The sequence below is a fragment of the Temnothorax nylanderi genome, unplaced genomic scaffold, assembly GCF_030848795.1.
Source record: "Temnothorax nylanderi isolate EJ_2023f unplaced genomic scaffold, tnyl_v1.0 TNYL_tig0102_pilon, whole genome shotgun sequence".
In the NCBI taxonomy this organism is placed as follows: Eukaryota; Metazoa; Arthropoda; class Insecta; order Hymenoptera; family Formicidae; genus Temnothorax; species Temnothorax nylanderi.
Window position 1 is genome coordinate 46,084 of NW_027249164.1, and position 24,643 is coordinate 70,726.

At 40.5% G+C, this 24,643-nt stretch overlaps 3 protein-coding genes across 14 annotated transcripts in view; 2 read left to right on the plus strand and 1 right to left on the minus strand.

The window, feature by feature from the left end:
• Positions 1-24,643, minus strand: part of Gprk2 (G protein-coupled receptor kinase 2) — a 52,080-nt gene that overhangs the window by 26,915 nt on the left and 522 nt on the right. Inside the window, exon 1 of one of the 4 annotated variants that reach the window (XM_071711855.1) lies at positions 13,921-14,056. The exons of 1 other annotated variant lie outside the window; for it this stretch is intronic. The gene's annotated coding sequence lies outside the window, so the exon portion shown is untranslated. Of the gene's footprint in view, positions 1-3,245; positions 3,540-3,605; positions 4,418-13,920; positions 14,057-24,643 lie in introns of those variants that run through there. 2 more of the 4 variants (XM_071711854.1, XM_071711857.1) reach the window with 2 other exon arrangements.
• LOC139775665 (lysyl oxidase homolog 3) lies at positions 9,903-18,794 on the plus strand. Of its 9 annotated transcripts, none has more exons than XM_071711860.1 (9): positions 9,903-10,544; positions 11,973-12,119; positions 12,461-12,739; positions 13,121-13,366; positions 13,932-14,229; positions 14,759-14,887; positions 15,067-15,190; positions 15,419-15,494; positions 16,341-17,197. In XM_071711860.1, the coding sequence occupies exons 1-9, from the start codon at positions 10,334-10,336 to the stop codon at positions 16,469-16,471; spliced, it is 1,641 nt and encodes a 546-aa protein (XP_071567961.1). In that variant the 5' UTR covers positions 9,903-10,333; the 3' UTR covers positions 16,472-17,197. The 9 variants fall into 9 exon arrangements, 7 of the variants coding, with proteins under 7 accessions (XP_071567961.1, XP_071567964.1, XP_071567966.1 ...); XM_071711863.1 differs by lacking the exon at positions 16,341-17,197 and adding an exon at positions 17,374-18,794 and having other exon boundaries at positions 9,904-10,544; XM_071711861.1 differs by having other exon boundaries at positions 9,908-10,544; positions 13,121-13,330.
• Positions 18,538-24,631, plus strand: Boss (bride of sevenless). The gene is made up of 9 exons (XM_071711878.1): positions 18,538-18,626; positions 18,889-19,070; positions 19,524-19,652; positions 20,112-20,606; positions 21,244-21,753; positions 22,039-22,530; positions 22,847-23,187; positions 23,399-23,632; positions 23,798-24,631. Exons 2-9 carry the CDS (start codon positions 18,941-18,943, stop codon positions 24,068-24,070), a joined length of 2,604 nt encoding a protein of 867 aa, XP_071567979.1. The 5' UTR covers positions 18,538-18,626; positions 18,889-18,940; the 3' UTR covers positions 24,071-24,631.

The following is a 24,643-nucleotide window of genomic DNA, read 5'->3' on the forward strand; positions in this document are numbered from 1 at the left end:
TATTTAGAATACGGTAACGGATACCTTTGACATTGATATTTTACCTTCGATATTAGTTAGTTAGCGATACCTAGAAAGGAGTATCGGATTTCGCGCTGCGATATTCCGCGGCTGCGTTCAATTTCGATCGCCCGCGTCATGTCACGCGGAAGTTTCGAATTCCGTGCCTCAATCTCATATTCCAGCCCGTAATTTGCAATCCGCCCGCGCCGTTCGACGCGCGGACCTCATTATAGGGTGACTTCACCGGACGGTATATTACCGTGTCACGACACTCACGACGGTTTTAGCGGTAGGTTACCCGACGGTAAGGATACCCGACGGCAATTTGCGACGTACGTGACAAGTCGAAAGAATGTTTCCTCGTCTGTGGTTCGTCTAGGGCGGTCCGCCGCGATTGCGGTTCAACGGGTTTGCGGTACGTGCGATACCTTATACATACGTAACATCCGCGTCGTCACGCAGGCCATTGAGCAGAATAACGGTACAGAATCTTTCTCTCATTGAGGAATAAAAGACCGCGTACGTAAAATCTAGTTATTTTATATTTAATGAGCATTAATTAACAAGGCGAAAACTCTGTTACGAGAAGCAATCATGCATATAAAATACAGACATAATTAAAGTCGCAAATAATGCAAATAATAATGCAAATTATGGTTATTAAACGGCTTTACCGTGGCCTGTCCGGCATTTTCCGTTTGCGGAGGAAAGTCAAACGATTGCGCAGATCTAAGTCTCGATCCGGCAAATAAATTTCTCCTACCTCGCGTTGCACAAGGAGAGCCGGTAGTTACGTCGACGAGGAGTTACACGCCGTGTCTGAAGTGGGCTCGAGAGGCAGGATTTACTTCATATTTATTCATCGCGTTCCGACGACGTGTTAACGTTTGCAGTGGAGAGTAAGCACTTCGACCCCCGACAACCACCCCGGCCGGCCCCGGGCACGTGCGCGCGGAAGGACGTAGTACGCTTTTCCGTACTACGGAGTACGGACTCGCGGCGGCGGCGGCGGCGGCGGCGGCGGCGACGACGGGCAGACTTTGGGATGTAAATGAATATTGCAAGTCCCACTGTGCTACCGGCATGTCATGCGCTGGTCGCGTCAACGAGGCACATATAGCGTATACAAGTATATACCTTCGTCGCCCGGGAAGCTTCGTTCGACGACCCTGACGCTCGCTTTCTCTCTCTCTCTCTCTCTGTTTGCCGTTCTCTCTCGCCGGACAAAAGCCGAATTTTCGCGCTAATTTATTGCCAAGTCTTCCCGCCCTCGCCTTGCTCCCGCGCGTTGACAGCGTCACGTTTGTTGCGTGTCGAATTGACGAAGAATGCCATTGCCCGCGGTTACGTTTAACGTTTAGCTATATGCGGCGAAAGCGAGGAAATCCAAAAGGTTTCCCCGGGGGGTAGTAACCTTTGGGGTTTCTATTTAAATTGGATGTTCGTTTTCCGCGCGAGATAACAATGCTCTCGGGAACCGAAGAAAAAAAATGCGAAAATTTTTACAGAGATGTTCCCGATTCACGTATCTTTTTCGATACTATATATAAAATTTAGAAGAAAGAAGAATTTACCGATAATTACTTGGTCTTTTACTGCTACTTCAAATATATTTTAATTTACATTTGATGTAAATTTATATTGCAAGTCATAGATATGCACTGTTAAGTATTAAAAGATAAAATTTAAACCAATACCTGGAGTTAAATAACGTTTTGTCATTTTTAACTAGCATGTGTGTCGAAATTTATTATTTTAACGCACAAAACAATATTATTTTAATTCCATTGGCTTAGTTAAATTAACATTGTTTCAGTTAAATTAATTATATATTGAATGGGAGCAGTGACCTACAAAAATGGTTAAAAATGACTCAAATTGAGTATAATTTGACGCTACAAATTCAACAGTGTATTACCTTGCGTAAACTCGATAAATATTCGAAAGCCCGAGCGCACTGAATATCTAACACGCCTCTGTGTTGCGTCTTAATGCGAATTAATACGCGAATTTGCGCTCGGCGGTAGTGGTCGAACAGATAAACGGGTGGACGCGGTGGAAGACGACGAATTATTAATCGCGTGTCTACCGATAATAAAGCTATCAACCGAGGAAATATCCGACTCTCTCGCGCGCGGTCTAAAGGCCCGACCGGATTCTCTCTTTGCGGAGCAAACACTCGGGCAATCGCGTCTAACGACGACAACGATGGTTTAATACCATCCTCCTATTTGCCCTCGTCGGCGGCAAATAGAAGAAGAAACGCGCGCGAGCGCGCACCTTTAAACCCCTCTGAAACCGAAAAGTTCCAAGCCCCAAGCGGGATAAGTGTTTATCGAGCACGTGTCCCTGCCGCCTGAGGTTTCCCCAACCGATTCACCGGAATCAACATTTTCCCGGCTACGGTATCGAGGGTTCTAGTAATTAACGATTGGAGTAATTAACGATTAGGGGACTTCTAAAGCTCAAGATGAGAAAATAAACAGAAGAAGGGCTTTTCAATTAACTTCAGGCAAACTTGAAATTTAGCTTGTTTACATATAAGTTAAACAGAGAGTTTGAGAAGAAAAATAATTACTTCCCGCGGTGTCTCCGCCAGGGAAAAGAACTTCAAATTGGTCAAAGAGAAGTCGAAGATCAAAAGAATAACATCCAAGTGTTCCGGGACACTTTACGCGCAGGATAGGTTCCACGGAAACGATCGAGATAGTAAGTTCAATGAGTGTCTTTCGCGTTTAAGCGTCGAATCGCTACAACAGAAATCATAACAGACAAATTTACTACGTGAGCTGTTACCGAGTATCAATGTAGAAGTGAACGAGGTGTTTTCGCGTATTTGGATAATAATACAACGAGCTTATACGCGACTTCGGGAGACAACAATCGGGATGAATGAATGATACGAGTGCGTGAAGGAAAATTCTAAACCAAGTCCATTTCTTGGCGATGTAAGCTGAAGTTAATATGTATATTATTATAACATTTGGGATAAAAGAGCGAACCTCCGAGCGTACGCGAAGGATCAAACACGCGACAAGAAACTCCGCGTTTCTCGCTGCTCCGAGACGGGCACCTGTCCGCGACAGCCGTGAACTTGGGGGGGTCGTGCCTCCGCGCTCTGGTGCGTGCGTGCGTGCGTGCGTGAATGCGTGCGTCGCGGGAAACGCGGGAGCGCGCTCGCCGAGATCGAAACGTCGGGCGCTCGTTCCCTTCTCGCCCGCCCCCTCCCCCTCGTGCCTCACCTCTTACAGACGCCTCATCTCTTGCAGAGAGATGCCGCCGGCACGGGATCTGTCACGCTGGCTCCGGACGTACGAACTACGAAGAGGCACCTGGAGTCTCCGCGATTCGGAGTTAAGCGGGGGAGCGAAGACGCGAGCCGGCGACGAGCCAGAACGGGAGCGTGTCATCCGCGCGAGAGAAGAAAGAGGCGAGGATGTCGAAGGAGGAGGACAGGAGGGGAGGGACGTCGTGTTACCGACGGAGTCTCTCGCGTCTCGCTCCGCTCCGCTCCGCGCGAAACGCGACGACGCGACGGAGCGGAGCGTGAAACGAGCCGACGCGACGTTTTCGTCTTTGTCTGCCTGACTCGCCTGACTTACCTCTAGCGCTGGCTGACCGCGGACGAAGGCGCCGATAACGACGACGATGATGCCGATGATGCCGATGATAACGATGAGGATGACGATAACGACGACGACGATCGGTCGGCGGCGACGTAGCTCCGACAGTGGATAGCCGGCGGCGAGCTGCGGCGCACGTAACACGTCCCTTTCGCAGGTTCACCCGTTATAAGCCGACACTGAGCACTCCGAGGGTGACAGATAACGCGCGGTCGTATCGGCGACACGACGAGAGAGAGCACAATGGCCGACCGCGCGCCTCCGGTCTCTCGCGGCCACGATCCGCCGCACGGGCCCACGAGGCGCGCTTCTTCTTCCCCCCTCCCCCCGTTCCCGCGGTGAGAAAGAGATGGAGCGAGAAACGCGACTTGTCTTCCTTCCTTCCTTCCGAATCAGAAATGCGCGCCCGACACACGGTCGCGGGCGTCGTCGCGGCACGAGACCACCGGACGAACGTACGAACGTACGAATGTTCGCTTGACAAATGGATTTCCGTTTTACTGTGCGTGCCCGATCGCGTAAAATCTCCCGTTCAGTCGCTCTGTCGCGGCGTCAAGTCGCCGCGCACCGCACCGCACGATGGACAAAAACCGACTGACTGGCGTGCCGCTGCCGCTCCGGACTCCGGCCTCCGGCGGCGAGGCGCGCGAGGCGCGAGGCTCCCGCGACGGATGAGAGGTTAAGTGGTGGGGGGAGCGGGAGCCGGCGCGCTCTCCTTTGCGTAGCGATGCGGAGAAGGACACGGCGCGTCTGCCTCTGCCTACGCCGGCGCGCGGCCGCGCGGCGCGCGCGGACGAGGAAGCGGACGGCGCGCACTCGGCGCACTGCGCACCGCGCACCGCGCGGCGCGCAGACGGTTGCGATTGGGCGTGGTAGAGTCCCTAGACTCGTCCTCGTATCGACCGCCGCCGATATGCGGCCGCCATTGCTCGCCGCCGGCCGGCGCGCGGATTTTAAACGCGCGGGGAAAAGAAAACACGGAAGAAACACAATGCGGTTTATATAATCCTGCGTGAAGTATAATTGTTTTCTAATCGAATTTCTCATACAGAATTTGAATAAACTTTTCTACGGAATTTTATATTTATCATCATAGTAATAATACTAATAATCATTGGTTAAATAACGATATTCATGGTAATTTTATTACAGTTTCTTTCGTAGCGATAAGCTTTTCGACGAAATTTTGTACTTATCGTCATATAGTAATAATCGTCGTTAAATAAAGATATTAATTATAGTTTCTTTCGTAGCAATAATGCCATTAATGCCGAAAGTAAGTATTGTTAAATAATTATATTATTTAAAGTTAAATAATTGCATTATCTAAAGTTTATTCGTGTGAGATGTATAATAAACTAATAATAATTTCCGAAATATATCAATTATCGTTATATTTGTCGGAAAGATAAAACTGGCAGGCTGTTCTAATGGCAGCCAGCAGACACGCTCAAGCGATATGCAAGAAATGCGGAACGGGGAATGTTTGCGAGATAAACAGAGCGCCTGGAATGTCCGGAAGAAATCAAGATCTTTCTTGGAGTCTCTCGGTGAATTTCAGGGCGGCGATATGAGGGAATTTTTCTGGAAGATAGCCCGTATATTCCGCTATGCAAGCGATTACGGGTGATTTCGGTAGGTATAATAAATATTGCACCAAAGTCTAGACTCGTTTTTCGCACGTAAATGCTCGACAGCAAATAAAAATGATACGTATAAAAATGATATACTTGCCCCTCGAAGACCCTCGACAGATACTAAACATTGTGTATTACATACATCTACGGTCCGTGTAAACGTAAAGGGAGATTCATGGAACGAAATAAATTACTCCAAGTTTCGTGCTCAGCCCGGGGGTGTAACTATTTCAAAATACAATTTCCAAACAACTCTTCAACTGGCGCGTTCAGCTTCAGTTTAAAATTCGCTTTCGCGGCGATTTACGTGGATCATTTTCGCAATATAATAACGATTAAACAGTTTAAAATTTCAAGCGGATATCACAAAATTTGAATAAACTTTTTTCTCCCCCGCGTGAGAGCTTCCCTCCTGCATGAATTTTAATGACGGGATAAAAGCTATTTCCATAAATTAGTTAAGCTACAGTCGCAGATTTCTCGAATCGCTTTCCAAATCTGTTCCTTCCTTTCTCGATCGGTACGCTGTCTTTGTTAATCCTTAATCTTTCTTAAAGTGGGATACTTTCGTCGATCGTCATAACCGAACGCGACGAAAGCGCGATTATTAAATTAAGCGCACTCATCGAGCGGACAAATCGAACGATCGACGAGCCGCTCAACGATGCTGCGTGCTTAATCGGGTGAGACGTGCACTTGCGATCAAACGGCGGACGCCAATCGTTGCATCTGCAGCACCTGCAGCATCCCCGTGCCGTTGCCGCACACACGATCGCGATTTATGATGTCCCTTGTTGTCGTGGGCGCGACAAAAAAGCGCTCCACTTTCGCTTCTCCATATTCAAGTCTTTGTAACAACCCGTTACTCACGCACACACACACACACACACACACACACACACACACACGCGCGCGCGCGCGCGCGCGCACCGTCAACAGCAGTAGCCGAATAGGCCTCGTGCCGGTATCGATTGGACATTAATAATTCAGCCGGGGAGCGCCGATAGTAAACTCTTACTTATTCATCGACGTGACACTTTTTCGACCGTCTTTGATTCGTCGAACGATAAGTCGCAATTAAACTCTAGCGTTTACCAGCAAGGAAGAAAGACGAGAAGATTATACAATGAAGATTGTACGAGAAGATTATGCAGTATTAGTATACTTGAGACACGAACTTCATCAATCAAATATTTGTTTTATACCATATCGATTTTTACGCGTGCTCTCTCCTTTGTTTGATACCATATATTTTACGCACGTATAACTCCGAATATCCTATACGCAAAGATAAAAAAACATTCAGTAAAAAAATTTGTGTTGCCAAACAATGTGATTTCGTTATATCACAGTTAAAAATAATTCGTATTATTAGACTTTTAATATTTTATTAATTTTATATTCCTGTTATGCGGGTTAATTGTCGCTCGTTGAAAATCTTGAGTAGAAAATAAAGAAATATATGCGAGCGAACCGTATCCCAGTGACGAAAGCAATCATCTGCGCTGCATGAGAAAGAGAGAGAAATGTCTTTTTTCAGTCGCGTTCACAAGAAATCGTTTACGGGCCAGAAAACACCCTTCGCCCCTTCATCCCCCCGACGTTAGAGGCTCCTCATGGTCTAAGTATGTCAAGAATTTAGCTGTTTCGCTAATAGCACACGATAATTGCTTCACCACGCGTTCGTTCGCGCGATTACGCCATGGAATGAAGCGTATCAAAAGCGCGGTCCGTTACATGAATTATATGAATTCTTTTTTATAGCGGTATCGCCGAGTCGATGATGAAGTCGCGATGATCAATCGGAGAACGGAGACGGCGGAAAAATTGATACGTGTTTTCAAATCGCGCTCAAATTATTGTGTCCGGCACATAGACAATGATATTTTTTATTTGATATTTTCCACCCATAAATAATTTAAAGTATAACATGATGAGATGATAACATGTCACGCGTAAGATAACATGATAACATGATAAAATAAAAGATTAAATAAATAATAATCACAATTAAAATTATCTTATAGAGTCAAAACGTGACGCTCTCTTTGTTCTATTTATTCCATATAGAATTATTAACATTATTATAATATTTAATAAATTAATATAATGTTTCATAAATATTTAATAAAATAGAATTGCTATTAATATTTTTTATAAATTCTGTTATTCAGAATTCATGACAAATTTTGTCAAAAATTATTTACGTTACGTTTAATATGCTACACAGAGAGAATTTTCTCTTAGAATTTACCCTGAAAATCATGGTAGTTGTGGGATAGCATATATTACGAAGAATATTTTATGCGAGCTATTCTAATTAATATCTACCATAATAAAAAATATTAATATCTATTACAATAAAATATAAAATATGCTTGATTAATTTTACTGAAATATATATAGTAAAATTTCAATAATTTTTCAAAAATTACCGATTTGTTTGGTAATTTTTATTACGTTGTTTGTAAAATGTCTTTTGTATATTTCAAAAATTCTTTGGTTGCCAAGTTGTCCCAAGTTTGTAGTGAGTTTAACGGTAAAATATAACGAAAAATTATCTCCGTGTATAAAAATGACTTATTGTTAATTACCCAGGTAGCAATTAATGTCTAAAAGACATCATAAAGACATCTTTAAGATTTCTGGCATTTTAAAGACATCTTTATGATGTCTTTTAGACATTAATGCTACCTGGGTACTAATGCAATAGCATACTCTTTGCTTTTTCCCGCCGGCGTTCCACTTGATGTATAATAGTATAAAGCCTGCGATCTCTGATGGTAGTTGCGCAATAATTACGAGTGATACGTATTGAATGACGAGAACCGTGTCTCACGGGAGGCTTTCTAAACTACTTTTTTTAGATCGAGCTATCTACCTTCCACTCTTGACGACGAATGATGACACTCAAATTCGCGTCCAATACGTCAGAGCGGAAGAGAAAACATACGGGTGCACTTATTCATTTTCTCGGCACACGTATATTATCGAGTCGAGCCATTGATAATGAAAAAACACGAGATAGAACGTGACGCATCTGCGCACGATAAGGATGTTCGAAACCAGTTTCTGACCCGTAAAATGAGACACAAATTGGATATGGACAGACCGATACTGAACGAAAAAATCCTTAATAATATGAAAATTAAAGAAAATAAATAATATTAACACGTAAATTGGATTCGATAATTAATATAGAAAATAATGGCTCTTGACTCTTGAATTTTGCGATACTTAACGTATTTATTAGATAACTTTGAAAAAGGTTTTGAAATTGTCAGATCCACGAGATCAGCTCTGCTATCTTTTAAATTATTGCATCCATCTTATTTTTCTATTTTTATTCTCTGTCTATTAGATTTTAATGCTCTCCAACGTGGGGCGATGATAAATTGCGGTATATGAAATATCCTATCTTGAAAAGCCGTCGCAATATAGACGTACCGCTTTCGAGTACTGTAACGAGGTCAAACCTGCTTCAAGATATTTCGCAAAGATTATGGGAGTAAGCGCTCGAGTGGTTAGAGCTTATTATTTTATTTATCCTTTTCTTTATGTCATCAGACTTTCGCATAAAGGTATCTATATTCTCTCCGTGAAGAGAGGAATAAAATCCAAAATTGCTTTTCCAAGTGTCATTAACGTACGTAATTTATTATTGGGGTCGCAATGTCACCTCATTATGATTACCGAATTTATCCGCATGGTTAGAGCTTATTATTTTATTTATCCTTTTCCCTATGTTATCAGACTTTCGCATATAAAGGTATGATATTCTCTCTGTGAAGAGAGGTAAATAAAATGAAAGCCAAAATTGCTTTCCAAGTGCCAATTAACGTAATTTGTTATTGGGGTCGCAATGTGACCTTATCACGATTACCCGAATTTAACCGTAGTAATTGAGAGTTAAACTAGTTGATTCTCATCTACGTGCACGACGAAACAATATGCCGCGCGTTTCCGCAACGTTACGAGACCTGAAACGTTATAAACGGCCGATTCGAATCGCGCGCACGCCAGTATTAATCATCCCGGTGAATCGCGTTCATTCGCGAAATTAGGAATTGGTCGATACCGACCGGCCAATCTGGGCGTGAATTTTTCGGAAGTAGAGCGCAGCTTCCGTCCAAAACGCAGAGTGAACTAGCAAATCCTAGAAACAATAATAAGCAACTCTGATCCTTGCCTCTAAAATGGAATTTGACTCATAGTGCAAAGAAAACTAATTCTGCTCTGACGTTTGAGTTTAGATCTCTCCTCCAAGTTTTACTCGAGTTGTTACAATATCTTAAAAGATCTTTTCAGTAATTGTTTAAAACATCGTTCTTTTTATTACATCGCTATTATTATATAATTTCGAATTGCTGTAACTGAAATTATCTTTTTATCGTTCATATAAAAAATATTTCTCTTTAAAACTGTATTTGACATATTCATTGTTATATATTATTTACACAATTCGTAAAATATATGATAATATAATTCTAAATTAAAAGTAAAGCTGCGTTACAAATTTTGGAGCACGTTTGATATCTTATAAAACGACAGAAGAATTGCAAGACGAGAACCGCAAATCAAAAATAGAAACATCTCTCAAAGTCTCCCATCAGGGACTATGATAGTCATAGCTATTCTAAACGCGCCGACAGTTGACTTAAACGGGTCATCGGGGCTACGGCTAACGATTCAGGAAGAGATTGGCGACGCGAGAAAAGAAACGATCCGCCATCTGGACCGATGATCTTATAAGCCGGCGTCACGTTAGAAGCGTGCGTTACGAGACGAAGAAGCGAACGCATTGCGTACGTGTTGCGCGTTCAGTAGCCCGCGGAATCGTACGCGAAATGTGCGTGCACGATTTTGGTACAATTACTCTTTTCCGTATTCTTCCTAGCGAAAGAATAATCCGTGGAAAGTGTTGAGTCGTGAGTGCTCGTCGAAACTCCTCTTGTTTTAAAATTTAAAATATCGCGTGCAATATCGAACGATGCAACGATACGTCAAATATGCAAATTATGATTAGACTTTAACGATTTATAACGTTGAAGCTTTCAAAACACAAGAAAAATGAGATTGCAATTGCAACGTGTGGGAATCGCGTTTAGCTTGATAGTGCTGTTATCCGCGTTTGAATTTTGCACGAGCAACAACGCTACCTGGATCAGCGGCCGCGGCAAGAAGACGCGGGTAGTCAGGAGGCTAAGAAAGGACTTCCGAAAGTTGAAGAAGCAAGAGGGAGCGTTAAAGCTGATAGGAGGCGAAAACGGCGAACACGAAGGTGCTGGAAGAACTCATTTTACGCGAGATTTAATTCTTAAAATAATTGTCGGCAATCGAGCGAACGACCAGTCTCGAAAAACATCGTTATTGAGAAAGGGATTACCTTAAAATCGCCGGGACACGACTTAACGTGAATAACAAACGATAAATGCGCGACGATAACAGTAATAATAACACGGGACGAACGAGTTCTCTCGTTCGAGTTTTATCTCGTTTTATTCGAGGGGGTGATACATCCCGCATAGAATTACGCGAATCGAGGAAGCGGCACGGAGAGCGCCGTGACGTACGCGGAACAAAGGAACTTTGTCGTTCAGTCGGATCAATTGGTGCACCAATCAATTATTATACGGGAGCATCCTCTCGATTTTCTTACTACGACAGACCGAGCGCGGCGCGGCGAGTAGTGTATCGATTGCACACCGAATTGCGCACCGACGAGAGACCGCGTCGTAACGAGGCGCGTAAATCCGGGCGGGATGAAAGCGCGACGCGCAACTCGTTCGGGGTTGATATTTTCCCCGCGATAAAACGCGCGGCTGTAATATAAACGGGTTATAAATCTCTTTCTCTCTTTTCCCCTCTTTTCTCGCTCCGTTTCGCGGAGATAAAGAGCGAGGCTCGCGCGCGCGCGCGCGCGCGCGCGTTTTATCACGCGTCCGTTCAAGTCGCTCTCGCGCGATGACGATTAAAAAGAGGTCAACTCGAGGAAGATTTATGCCAACGACCATGTGTCAGAGCGCCATACGTCACGGACGTACGCGCAATACCGGGAATCGCCGGATAACGTGGTCACCGTAAAATCAGACCGTAAAATAGGGTCGCGATCCCCGACCGGCCGGCTTTGCCGGACGCTCCTCGTGTCGTGTATTGTTGAGACAGAAGGCCGCGCTCGCCGCGTTTCCCCGCGCGATTTTGCTTCCGCGTTTTATTGAGCCAAACGATATTAAACAGCAGCGATTAAAATTGTAACTAAAAGCTTGGCACTTAAAACTTAAAAGCTTCCAGTTAAAACGTCAAATCAACTGATATAACAAGAAAAGTATCAATTTTCAAAATCGTTAATAGGAAATTCAAGCATCTTTCTCTAATTATTACTGTTGTAAAATATTCTTAATAATTAAAATCGATTATTACATTAATTAAATATTAAACATCAAATTCAAGATTTATATAAATCCTGTGTTTACATAAATAATAATATGAATTTTTTTAAATTATTTAAGAGATCAATTTTAGCAATACTAAATATTTTAATATATTCGTCTTTATATTAAATGTTTCCTATTATCATTGTCAGAATGCCATTGCGACAATGCTTTCTATGGTAAACCGAGAGTTTGCAAATCGATTACTTCCTCTTTATTGCGCCAGGTTCTTGCAATAAAAAAAACGTAACCACAAGATTTTATTGCTATATGCACAGGAAACGTGGAAATACTTCACGACGGGAAGTGGGGCAGTATATGCGACGACGAATGGGACGACTTCGAGGCCAATGTGGTTTGCAAGCAATTAGGCTTTAACGGTGCAATTAAAGCAACGACTTATGGCCACTTCGGTCAGGCCAGAAGTGAGAGATATTTATTGTCTTTTCATCTTAAATCGTTGTCTTTCACGGTCGAGTCGCGTGTACATTGCCGAGACGAGCAAGATCGTCTGTAACGAGCCGTTCGTTTATTCCAATTTATTGACGGACACGCGTTATATTTTTAGCGCGTCAACTTTTATCTCTGAAAATCCGTAGTAATGACATCATAGATATTATATTTCCAGTTTTATTTCACACTTTATTTTACTTCACTCTGCTGTTTGTTCAAGCATGTGCAGTATTATTTTATCGGTTAAATAACGCGATTAATTAAAATATGAAATACAAGCGTGCGACTATTTACATTGAAAAATGCCTCAAAGGAAGATACTGGATGGATAACGTTTATTGCGATGGATCCGAGGTCGAACTCGCGAAATGCCGTTTCGACGGATGGGGCATCTCCGACTGCGGCAGCAACGAAGCTGCCGGCGTCATTTGCTCGCGCGACAAGGAAACGAGAACATCGTCACCACCAATCCCGCAAGAGAAGTCACCGAAGGCCAGAATAAAGGACACGTATCTGCAAGGCACGGCTTTACGATTATCCGGAGGACGAGTACATTCCGAGGGCCGAGTGGAAATTAAATTGGGCAGTGCAGGTAGTGAAACATTTACCCCGAGGAGACTATAACTAATCATAATTATAAAGAACTATAAAAAAATTAGACCAATTATAATTAGTCTATTAATTAATTGTATGTTTAAGCATACATTTTAATTTTATCTAAAGATTCACTAAAAACGTCATGGATATTATCAATTAAGAGGATAATGACAATTAATATATGTAAATACGAATCACAGATATGTTTTCTTTATAAATTACAGCGTTATCGCACTATTAAATCGCTAAAGTAAAAAAAAATATATTAATAAATCTAAGCTCTTGTTATTTAAATGACTGCAAACATCAGCGAGCTGTGATAGATTTGAACTTGCTATTATAGACACGCGAAATTCGCGCGGACACTCGATTTCAGATTGGGGTGTCATTTGCGGCGACAGTTGGTCCATCCTCGAGGCCGCTGTAGTTTGCCGTCAATTGGGCCTCGGTTACGCCTCTGACGCGATACAGACTAATTTCTTCGGCAATGGGGAAACGATCCCGGTATCAATCAGCGGGGTACAATGCAATGGGAACGAGGGGAATCTGGCAGAATGCTTACATGACAAGGTTGCAGATTGCCCAGGTACTTCTGACATCTTCGATGAGATATTTATGAAATGTTAGTAGTAATATCCATATAAAAAATAGAATAATAAAAAGAAATAAAAAGAACAGTAATTCCAAAACTGATAGAAAAAGTTTTAAGTCCGAATTGTTCCATAAATAATCATCGGTACTATAGCATTTTATATATATATATATATATAACAGCGTATTCTAAAGATTAATTAAAGTACTTGGAGAAATATTCCATAAATATAAAATAAATAAGAAAAGTTCGCGGAAGTTTTCCCTTTTTTGTTATCAGATTTGCATAAGAAATTAATTATGACAGAAGTCAGAGAAAAGAATGTAAATTTATAAACAAGTAGATTTTAAACAAAGTTCCTTCGAAAAGATTTAGTCCATTTTCTGACAGTAAATCTGACGGTAAAAATCTTGTCTCTTAATTTTCATCTCATATAGTATTTGTGAAATATATCAAGTGTATAGAGAATGTTAACATACACACAATGAAATAAGAAATATCACAAGAAGGCATGTGTTTATCTCAAAAAGCGAGCACGGAACTTCAGTGTTTATCATGCAAGAGTCAGCGCGAAGTAATCTTACCGTGACTTTAGGGACAGCGGAGAACGTGGCAGGGGTGGTGTGCCATCGGGAGATGGCCGATCTCGTGTTCGACCACATCGAGCTGATGCGCACAGCACATTTGGAGGACCGTCAGCTCTATTGGCTGCAATGCGCGATGGAGGAAAATTGCGTGGCTTCGCAGGCCTACAAGATGCAACGCGAGTCCGAAAATTGGCACCTGGAGACGAGACGATTGTTGCGTTTCACCGCGAGAATCTTGAACGCCGGCACCGCGGATTTCCGTCCGTCTGTGCCTAAACACCTATGGGAATGGCACATGTGTCACATGTAAGTCGAGCAACAATAACGACGGACGATCGAGCGCGGATAGAGGATCGTTATCCGCTCTCCGCGTTCGATCGTCCGTCGTTTTGATTAATACACGATATGCACCGGATATTCTTGCAAGTGCACAAGTTAACCTGCCCGTTAATGATTAACAGCCGAATATCTGAAATCGATGAGTTATATAAAGAAGCTTCAAGTCTGTATTATATACGTTAAATTATTCGAATTATGATGGTCGATTGGTAGCATTAAGAATCTCTAATAAAAAATAAAACAGAACTCTGAAATAAGTACAATTCAAATTAAAATTGGTAAAAACTAAATTCATGAAAAATTCTGACAGAAGACTAAAACATTTTAATTTGCCTAAACCTAAAACGTTAAGCGAGGGATTTTATTTCACGATAAACGACTTCAATTGAAAATTGGAATTTTTGGAAATTATTTTCGCAATGATTAAAATACATTTTGACGCGGGAAGAGGAAAGGAACATTAATTCCGGCGGAGGCAACCATTTTCCGTTCGCAGGCATTATCACTCGATGGAAGTATTCGCCACTTTCGATGTAATCGATTCGAGCGGCAATAAAGTCGCCGAAGGCCACAAAGCGTCCTTCTGCCTCGAGGACAATCAATGTATGCCCGAAGTGCAACCCAGGTAAAAATCCTGATAACACGCGATAACAATCGTATAATAGAACCCTCTTTTCGCGGGTGACACGCGACGTGCGTATGTAATTTTACCGTTACTCCTTCTCATTCCCTTCGCGTTTATAATCGCGATTAAATCCGCCTATTAGTCGAAGTTCATAATATGATATGTCGTTACCGTTTTAGATACAAATGCGCCAATTACGGAGACCAAGGTATTTCCGTTAATTGCAGTGACATTTACAAGCACAATATCGACTGCCAGTGGGTGGACATTTCCGAGCTCGAGCCAGGACATTATACGCTCAAGGTACAGTCGTAATAAAGCCATTTTCATAAATATCGAACAAGAGATCTCCCTCGGCGAGTTTGCGAGTATCGCGGTATTCCGCCTCCGAGGAGAATACCGCGATGAGGAAGCTCTCTTTTGTTTTCAGGTCGCGGTGAATCCCGAATTCAAAGTTGGAGAGATGTCGTTCGATAACAACGCGGCGATCTGCCGTCTGCTTTATACGGAAACTTTTGCAACTGTCCACAGTTGCATAATGGGACGTCCTTGACACGATGCGCACACGCGATTGCGGGGATTTTTCTAGCTGGGGACAATCTACGGGGTGAGAGATTTATGTCGGGCTCGTTGGCGTTGACTGGACATGACGAACAAGAGGCGACACATTGCGACCTTGCGATGTGTATTGTGTAGAATTCGCGAGTGAATTTCACACTTCAGAAACAAAGAACTTCAATCGGAACGCAAGATACATCACGAGATTAAAAAGTGGCAATCGTTAGAATGAATGGAAAAAAAATCGAGACGTTGTTTTAAAATTGTTACACCAGTTGAGAGATCCATATTTAGATGTGTGTTCAGCGTATTCTTATACGCGTAAACTTATAATCTTATAATTATTTCTAATAAAATTATAAAGAGAAACTGATATTTAAAAAAAAACAATTTTGAGATACAAGCTCAACTTTAATTTCTATTATTTCTGAACTGCTATGATCCTATATTTACTTATAACGCAAACTCGAATCCAAAAATGTATTTTATTTTATTAATTTAATTGTATGTTTTATATTATATGACGGATTAAATTATCTTACTCAGACGAAAAGCGCTAGAAAATATATAAAGAATTATATAGAAGATTTAAGAAAAGAATAGTTCCAATCTTTGATGTCTCTTACATTTTGAATTTTCCGTTCTACATTTTCATTACACCATATATATATAATATATGTTTTCGGATTATTCCCCCTAAACTCACAGACTACAATTACAATGACAGTCTTTTAAAAAAGACATCATTCGTGCTTCTCGAATAACCGGTCTCCGCTCTCGGGTTTCTCAACCCCATCGTCTCCATTCACGCCACTTTTCGAATAATTACAGAGCACTGTGGTGCGACCCTAGCCGGATAATTACTAACGTTGCTTGGCTATATGTTGGTGTCTAGGCTTGTGCGCGCCTAGCGAGAAGCAACCGGCTGTGCAGATCGAAGCTGCCCGACCGGCCAGTCACTTCCTCCGCCAGCATGCTGGCCGTGTACGGAATCACAAGTTTCGGAGTCTAGGATCGAATTTATAGACGTCCCCCGGCCGTGAAACCGCTCTAGATTCGTCCGCGCGGCCGCGCGAATCTCGAAAAATGAAAAAAAGGAAGACTCGCAGAACAATAAGCGAAACGCCTCCGTGCTCGATAAGAATCCGAAGCGGACGTTCGCGTTCTTCCGAGGGTTCCGATGGCACCCTCCCGAGAGATTGCCCAATCTCGCGTGCACGGTAACGTTAATTATGACTCCTGGGAAAATGACTATCGCAGGCGTATCGGGGATACAAGCTCGCTCTAAGCCGGGTCTAGGATAGAGGCGTGCTTCGTCACGCTCGGATACTATGTTGGATATTACCATTGGCTACCTGCTACCTGCTGGCAGGTGTTCCCATACAGATGTATCAGCTAGGACGACTATATATATTCTCTCATTCTTATATACAGAGTGTCTCGATATTATCATCTCGATATTATTATCATATTGTAAAGCTTCACGAAGGTGAACGTTAATTAAAAGACTTGCAAACTATGAGCACTATCGTATTAAAAAAAAATCGTGGTGATTTCCCGCCTGGAGACTCTCTAAACTCCCATGGTTGGAAAGTTTCTTCCGCGAATCTGTGTGTGTGTGATATTTTCTAGGACGGTCTGAATAAAGTATACACAAAGGTATTATGACAAGATCATTGGAAAGTGAATGTTTTAGAAGAGATATTTTATATTTTATTATGTCAAAATATATTAAGATAAAATTGAAAAGTTTTTACGAAACATCAACTTTTCTCACTTTAATTTAAACTTATATAACTTCGAGAGTCCCCTATATATATATATATATATATATATATATATATATATATATATATATACGTCGCGTCTATAAAGTGGCTAACCACTTGAGAAAGAAAAAAAAGAACAATATATATTTAATATTTCAGAGCTGACAGGAAGGACGAGGAAGATATTTCTGCCTTGAAGATACTTCTACCAATCTCTTTTGGGAGAAAATAAACTGTCACGAGGAATATAAAATAATTATAACAGCCGTCGTAACATTCACCCTGTGTTTTAGGTGAATTAAATCCGCGAAGGCGCGGCGTCATAAAATGAGCGAAATTAAGTTAACTTGGCCCTTACGCCGATTCTCGGTCTTCGCAACGAAAAAACAGTCTGATGGCAGGTCAGAGGATGATTAAACCATCGTTTCAACTCCAATAAAATTAACGTCAAACGCCATTTTTTTAAATTACTTGCAAAGTTACGTAGAGCAAGACGACATTTTACAGCATCGATCTCGCGTAAATAATAATAACGTCTATAATATATGAAAAAAAAAACAATGACGGTAATTGTATTTATAATTTTTAGAGTGTAATACATTTTTGGAGTATAAGGCAAAGCTTAATGGCCAAATTCTATCAAATTTCTCTACTTGGATCTTTTTGCGCAACGGTATTAAAAAATAGTCGACTGTCAATTACGCGTCGTGTCCAACAGCAACGTGACCAATCATATAATTCGTTTAAAAAAAACATAGGGATAGTCCTCAGGGGTACGGCTTCCGTAGAGAGTGTCGAAGGTTGCGCAGTGTCGCGACGACTTTTACGTCGCACGTCGCGGAAAGAAAAGAGCGCGTAACGATCCTCGCGACGATCATCACCCCTTGGGGATCACAATTGTTCGGAGAATTTTTCGAAGCGACTGAACCGCCGAGAATAATTTATCAAACGCGCTGGGGAGACGAGTTACGTTCGAAGTGGCGAAACTTGCCGAGGGGTGGAAACTCCTCAACGACGTCGTCCGAAGGGCAGTCAGTCGCGTGCACCTCGACGGAAATTATATTCGCAGAGTAGAATTTTTCCAAGCGACAAGATTATCCAAGAGGGAAGATCGATATCGAAGTTAAGGCTTCTGAAGCTTTAAGTCCGTCAGCCGAGCGTAAAATAGGCCCTGACGTCCACCGGCAATCACAAAAATTGGAACACAGCGAAGGTAAAGTGGGGTGCGCGTGTTTCGTACCGATTGTTAAACGACGAAGTGGCGCTTGTCACGCGACTTAATAAATGCCATCGAAATTAATGTTCGAGAGAGCGAACTTTCGTGAAGGATGCTCTTCGTGCTAAACGATTCTTTGCGATCTAAGGTCACCGAAAATCACAATTGTTGAATGCTGATCGTTCCGGCTAATTACGTAAATAACAGAAATATATAATAGTAATACAAATATGTAAAATAATGCAAAATGACAGCAAAAAAATCATTAATTTGTTGTATGATTAGCTTTAGCTTTTTCTTCTCATTTTAATATTATTTTATTGTAAAATAAATAAGTATAATAAACCAATGCGTATGATATGAATTATAGAAGGTTTACAAATTAATTTAAAACTATTAATAGGTAATCGAAATAGTGAAAGAATATTTGCTATACCTACATATATCTCATTTGCCAGAGTTTGCATCGCACGCACATAAATTATTTATGTCTTGATGAGAAATTAAACGATGGCGAATGATATGCTCATTAAGGCTTCGATCTTGTTAAGTATCGTTTTGCTAACTTTGAGCACAAACGAGCAAACATGCTCTGAAAACACCACATTATTGGAGACTACGGGTGACGCTATTTTAACCGGTAAGCGATATTCAGCAATATTTCAATCAATTAGAATAATTAAATATAAATCTAAAAATTTTTTGTGTATAATTTATATTTATATAGAGAAATTCATTTGCGCTGCATTGCTAATTTTGGAAAATAAAAAGTAAATACAGTCTTAAATATACATCATCTCTCACAATTACAGTAATTTTGAAAATTGTAAATTTTTTTTTTCTTTTATAAATTTGTAAATTATATTTTAATTATTCCATAAATTTAAATTGCACATATTTTTACGTATAAATGAAAAAACTGCGTAAATAAAAAAATTCTTTTCTCTCTCTCTCTCTCTCTCTCTCTCTCTCTCTCTCTCTCTCTCTCTCTTACATACTTTTTTAGTTTAATTAATAAGAGAAATTACGACAAACTTTTGTTTTCTTTTTCTGACTATTGACAATTGGGCAACAATCATCGACATTCAATCAGTCTTCGTGAATGCCAATTACGGACAATATTGCAACGTATCGTCATCCAAGGGTCTCCAACAAATTTCGACGATATTACACATAGTGCAAACTTTGAACAAATATGACTATATACCAGGTGTGAAATTAGGTAAGTAAAATAAACCACTTTTGTAAATCTATTAAGCCAATACCGCGCAATAGCAAAAAAAAATAAAATAAAAATACTATAAAAATTTATAAAAATATATAAAATATATAAAATTAGTCAAATATTGTTTTATTTTTATGAAACAATTCATTAATTTGAAAATTCAAATTTTCTGCAAGAATAAATAAGTATTTCTTACGCCACATACTTTTGCTGCACCGTTAACCATTATTGCTGAAAATACAACTGATCAGATATTAAATGATAAATGATCATCGCAAATAAAGTTATCTAGAATTCAAAATATATGCCAGCAAATATATCAAAATATAATATGTCAAAATGTTTTTAGAATTCCAAGATCTATATGTTATCAAAGTTAGCTATCAAAGTCAAGATAATCCTTAGGTATATCCAAGGTGTAGATTCTCGTGAATAATTATCATGTATATTCCATAGGACTAAGAATCTTCGACACGTGTCATGATAGGATTACGGTGTTTAGACAAGTTTTGCGAGTAGCGATCGAACAAAGTTGCGCGCCGGATTACGAGATGGGTGTGTTGGTGTCGTCCCAGTACGGGCATGTGATGGATTATCTTCGCGATCACGGCGGTCTGCCGATCGGCGTCTACGAGGAACGAGATTTTACGATGCCCTTGATCGATATCTTGGCGCATTATCTGAGCACCAAATACAAGATCGTCGATCTGGTGTACACCAACGCGGATCACGTTCTCGATCGTTTCCTGGAAGTTACCAAGGACGCTGGTGTGTGCGTGAAGCGAAGTGACAGGCGCGTCAACGGTGACGGGTACGCGAACGTCACGGAAACAGTTATAGTCGCAATCGGCCAGAGAAATGACGTGCTACGATGGCTGGGAGAGAACGAGGAATCGAGGGATTCCAGCGAAACGTGGCTCCTGCTGCCGCTCGATAATTCGGATATTGACGGCAAGTAATTTTAGGTATCAATAGATGACGGGAGAAATTGCAAGGGGATAATAGTTTCATCTTTGCGCGATGATACATTTTATAAAGCAAAATACTTATTTTCTTTTATTAAAAGTACTTATGTAATGTCATCACAATTTGAAAGTAACTTGTCTGTTATGAACGTGGGAGTATTAATCTAAATTAATGTCACTATTACATTAAATATTGACGTCAAGTTGTTCCTGTAACAACAATTACATCATCCAAGTTTAGCCGTGGTAGTTGAGAGTTAAGAGACAGTTTCAGCAACGTCGTTTAACTTTAACCTTAGTTCGAGCGGTCTTTTGTTTCTGTCCAGAATTAAAGCCAAAACGAAACAACGGGGCGGTTAAACTACAATTAAAGTTAACCGATATTGCTGCAGCCATTAAATAAATTAACTCACGCGAATCTAATGCGATGAGAAATTCTCAGCAATGTGCAAAATCGAAATGAAAGTCTGTTCATGTTTTATGTAAATGTTCTTTTCTAAAAATTTAGTTTCCGGTAACTTATTGTACTACCTCGATGATCCTAGATATCCAAGTCGAAATTTGGATGCAAGAGATATTAAACTAAATTTAGCGCTCGCACGGCAACGTCTTCAACTTTCCAGATCTCATACCACCCGGATCGTATGTCATTAAGCCGGAAATTCCTCGTTTCGATCTTGGCGAATTCTCAAGCACGGGCGAATTCCCGGAGAACTCCGACAACTCGACGAACAACTCTCCGTATCTCCTCGACATTGGGAAGGCCGTCATCGGGCTGGCGGAAGTCTTCCAGGATGTCCTGAAGAGAAGCTGCCCGATCGACAACAAGGAGAGCAGCATCGTGACGCAATCCCCAGAATCGCAACGGGAAATTCGCGATGTCGATGTCTACGAGGTTCTCCACATGCAACCGCGATCGCACTCGGTGAGATACGTGATCGCCACGAAGATGCAACACGATTTACACGAGCTTATCGACGTCGCTTTTTACGAGATCGAAGTGTCCAATTTACGCGTTCTCCCGAAGACGACGATGCCCGGCAAGCCGGGGCTCTGTTTGGAGCACCTTGCCGAGAATTGCGAGAACTGCATGAATTTTCAAGGGCGCTCTGACGCGCACGACATTACAAAAGGTAAAAAACGGTGTGAATGTAATACCACGAGTATAGAAATTGCATGATTCACCGCGCTGAATTGCTATCGAACGATCTCGCAGCGTGTAACTATATGAATATTCAAATCTATTTAAACTTTTTCGTCAGTTATTGAGATTTTTGAGATTTTTCCACCCAAGATCTTGCTTCTATAAAACTCTTTCAGAATTATAGCTATCGAAAATTTATATTAAATCACGCATATTTTTTAGAGAAATCAGAATCGTTTGCTTTTAACGTATTAATTAACATTTGACATTTCAGTGGATGTCGTCGGCAAAAGTATCCTGAAGAACAGCATCTACGTTCCTGTTTTCCTGATCGCCATCGTATGCGGCGTTCTTGCGTGCTGCGTCATGGTGATCTTTATCGTCCATCGTTTTGTGACTGAAGAAATACTCGACGGTAATCCAGCCCTCACAATTGTCCTCGTCCTGGCCAACCTGTTTACCCTACTGACAGCGTTGCCCTTCTGCGTAACGGACGATTATTTCGGAGCGGAGAGCCTGAACGCCTGGAAGATCTTTCTCACCACTCTCGCGTTTGGCCTCACGTTCTCGATCATGCTCTCGAGAGCGTTCTTCCTGGCCTTGTCCACGGGAGGTGTTTTTATCATTCATATTAACGGATATCTGCAGAGTCTTATGACGCTCTTTATGTACGGCGTGCAAATTACCATATCGGTTATGTTTTACGTTCTGAGCACAATGAACTCAGCTATGGTCGCCAGGAGTCTCATCTTTATTGCGTTATTAGGTACATTAACCGAGTTATTTATTGATTCTACATTGAACTTATGCGAGCGATTGTGATTTAAATAATTATGATATTTTTTCATTAATTTCTGAATCTTTTAAGTAAATTATTTTTTTCTTGGAAATGTTGAAGAGTTTGTCTTATTCTGATTTCTATCTAACTTAATATTGATATTACGTTATATTAATATTAATATTACACGTCTTTTTATATTTGATGTAAAATTTTATGTTTCAATGGTTTCCTGAAATTATCCAGAGGCAATCGCAATTATAGTATTGCTTTATTAAAATTAAAGTTTAAATATTATTTTTAGGTTATGATATATCTTTATTAATTGGATTGTTCGTTGCTTGCTGTTACATTATCCGAACACAACGCAATTATTATGAGGGAAGATGTTTCTTCGGCACTGCTGTCGGTCTATTGATAATATGGGCGATATGGCTAATGTCCTTCATGTTGATGCACCCTAAAAATCGCGACGCAATCGTTTCCTTCGGTATAGTTGCCACAGCTTACTTGATTATCTTCAGTATCTTAACACCAAGGATTTATTACATGGTCACGCACACACCCAGGAGAAAAGATCCCGAACAAAGATTCGATCCCGTTAATCGACCGACCAATTCGATTGTTAATACTATCGTCAGGCAGGTCAGGACGCTACATATATATTCTCTCTCAATTATTATTATAATTAAGTATAATTAGTACCATTAATTGTGTTATCGATTATTATAATTTTAATTATAAATTTAATTAACTTTCTTAATTAACATTATTGTATTATATTATGTAAAATAATTCAATGAATTTATTGAAAAAAATTTAAGTTTTCTCATTGATAAAAGAACTCGGTTTGCAGTCGCGTTCCTCCTACGATTACGTTCATCCTGCTGGAGAAAATCAGGTTCTACGAGTGCCATCAGCATATCCAAATTACTACGGTAATTCAAGCCCGAACTTGAAATATCTTGAGAGATGTAGAAGTCCAAATCACTATGAAATGCCTGTATATAATAGTTACGAATGTCGTGCAGAAATGAAGGAGATCGACGCTGCCTATATCACGCCACGAATGTATATCGAGAATACAAGGGTAAATAATATTCATTAAGCCGCGGAAGATTAATCAAATATATATTTTTTATAAGTAGATAACATCATTTTCCTATAATGTGCTTAATATACTATATACGATTGAATTATAGAAAAATCCGTCAAACGTATATATAGCCTCAATGTGAAAAATTCCAACTTTCAGTCTCTAGCAACAAATGACGTCATTTACGCGCAGCCAAGGATCTATAAATCTCAGAGAATAATTCTGGGAGAGAAAAGCAATGCAGCAATTACTTGTAATAGAGATAATTCTTCACCTAGTCTACATGTCGAAATGTATCCCATGAGATACACCAGCCCAACGAATATAGAGAGAGAACGAAGAATCGCTGAGGAAGAAGAGGATGAAGAGGACGAAGAAGAAGACGAAGAAAATCAGGAGGACGAATGTGCCAGCAGAGTTACCCGTTTTTGATAAGTTTATTTAATCTAGTATTCAATTTTTAATCTCCTACATGTCCTTATAAATTTTTTATAAAATGGATTTATAATAAAACATTTTAAAATAATTAATAGATTTAAATCACGGAAAACTGGAATAGTGACCAAACAAAATTCATAATCCGCAAAAGATTTCTTTTTTCCATTGTGTCTCTTATTTTTTGAAAGATCTTTGATTTATCTAATAACTCTAAGGCCTGTATTTATAATCATTGCGTGAATCACGTACCTATTAAAAAGCGTATCAAGTGAGACATTCGAAGTACCATTTTATATTTTGAAACATAAACGGTTCGATATAGTCACATTTTGATTGTAAAAAACGATTATTAGTCCGACGTGACACCTGATGTCATTAAAGTACTGTTCGCAATATTGAGTCTCGCGATATTAAACATCTTTATTGCAGATGATATAAAATCAAATTATTAATAATTGGAATAAGTAGATAGTAAATAAAAATTAGGATAGGCTATGAAAATTATTTGCAACGACAATTCGTGTATACGTTCAATAAACTGACGATTATAACCAATCTTAAGATTAA

Coding starts and splice junctions, on each gene's coding strand:
- Boss (XM_071711878.1), top strand. CDS start 18,941: ATGGCGAATGATATGCTCATTAAGGCTTCGATCTTGTTAAGTATCGTT. Junction 23,188..23,398: donor TTAATACTATCGTCAGGCAG/GTCAGGACGCTA, acceptor CTCGGTTTGCAG/TCGCGTTCCTCCTACGATTA. Junction 23,633..23,797: donor TGTATATCGAGAATACAAGG/GTAAATAATATT, acceptor TCCAACTTTCAG/TCTCTAGCAACAAATGACGT.
- LOC139775665 (XM_071711860.1), top strand. CDS start 10,334: ATGAGATTGCAATTGCAACGTGTGGGAATCGCGTTTAGCTTGATAGTG. Junction 12,740..13,120: donor AATTAAATTGGGCAGTGCAG/GTAGTGAAACAT, acceptor ACTCGATTTCAG/ATTGGGGTGTCATTTGCGGC. Junction 15,495..16,340: donor AGCTGGGGACAATCTACGGG/GTGAGAGATTTA, acceptor GTTGGTGTCTAG/GCTTGTGCGCGCCTAGCGAG.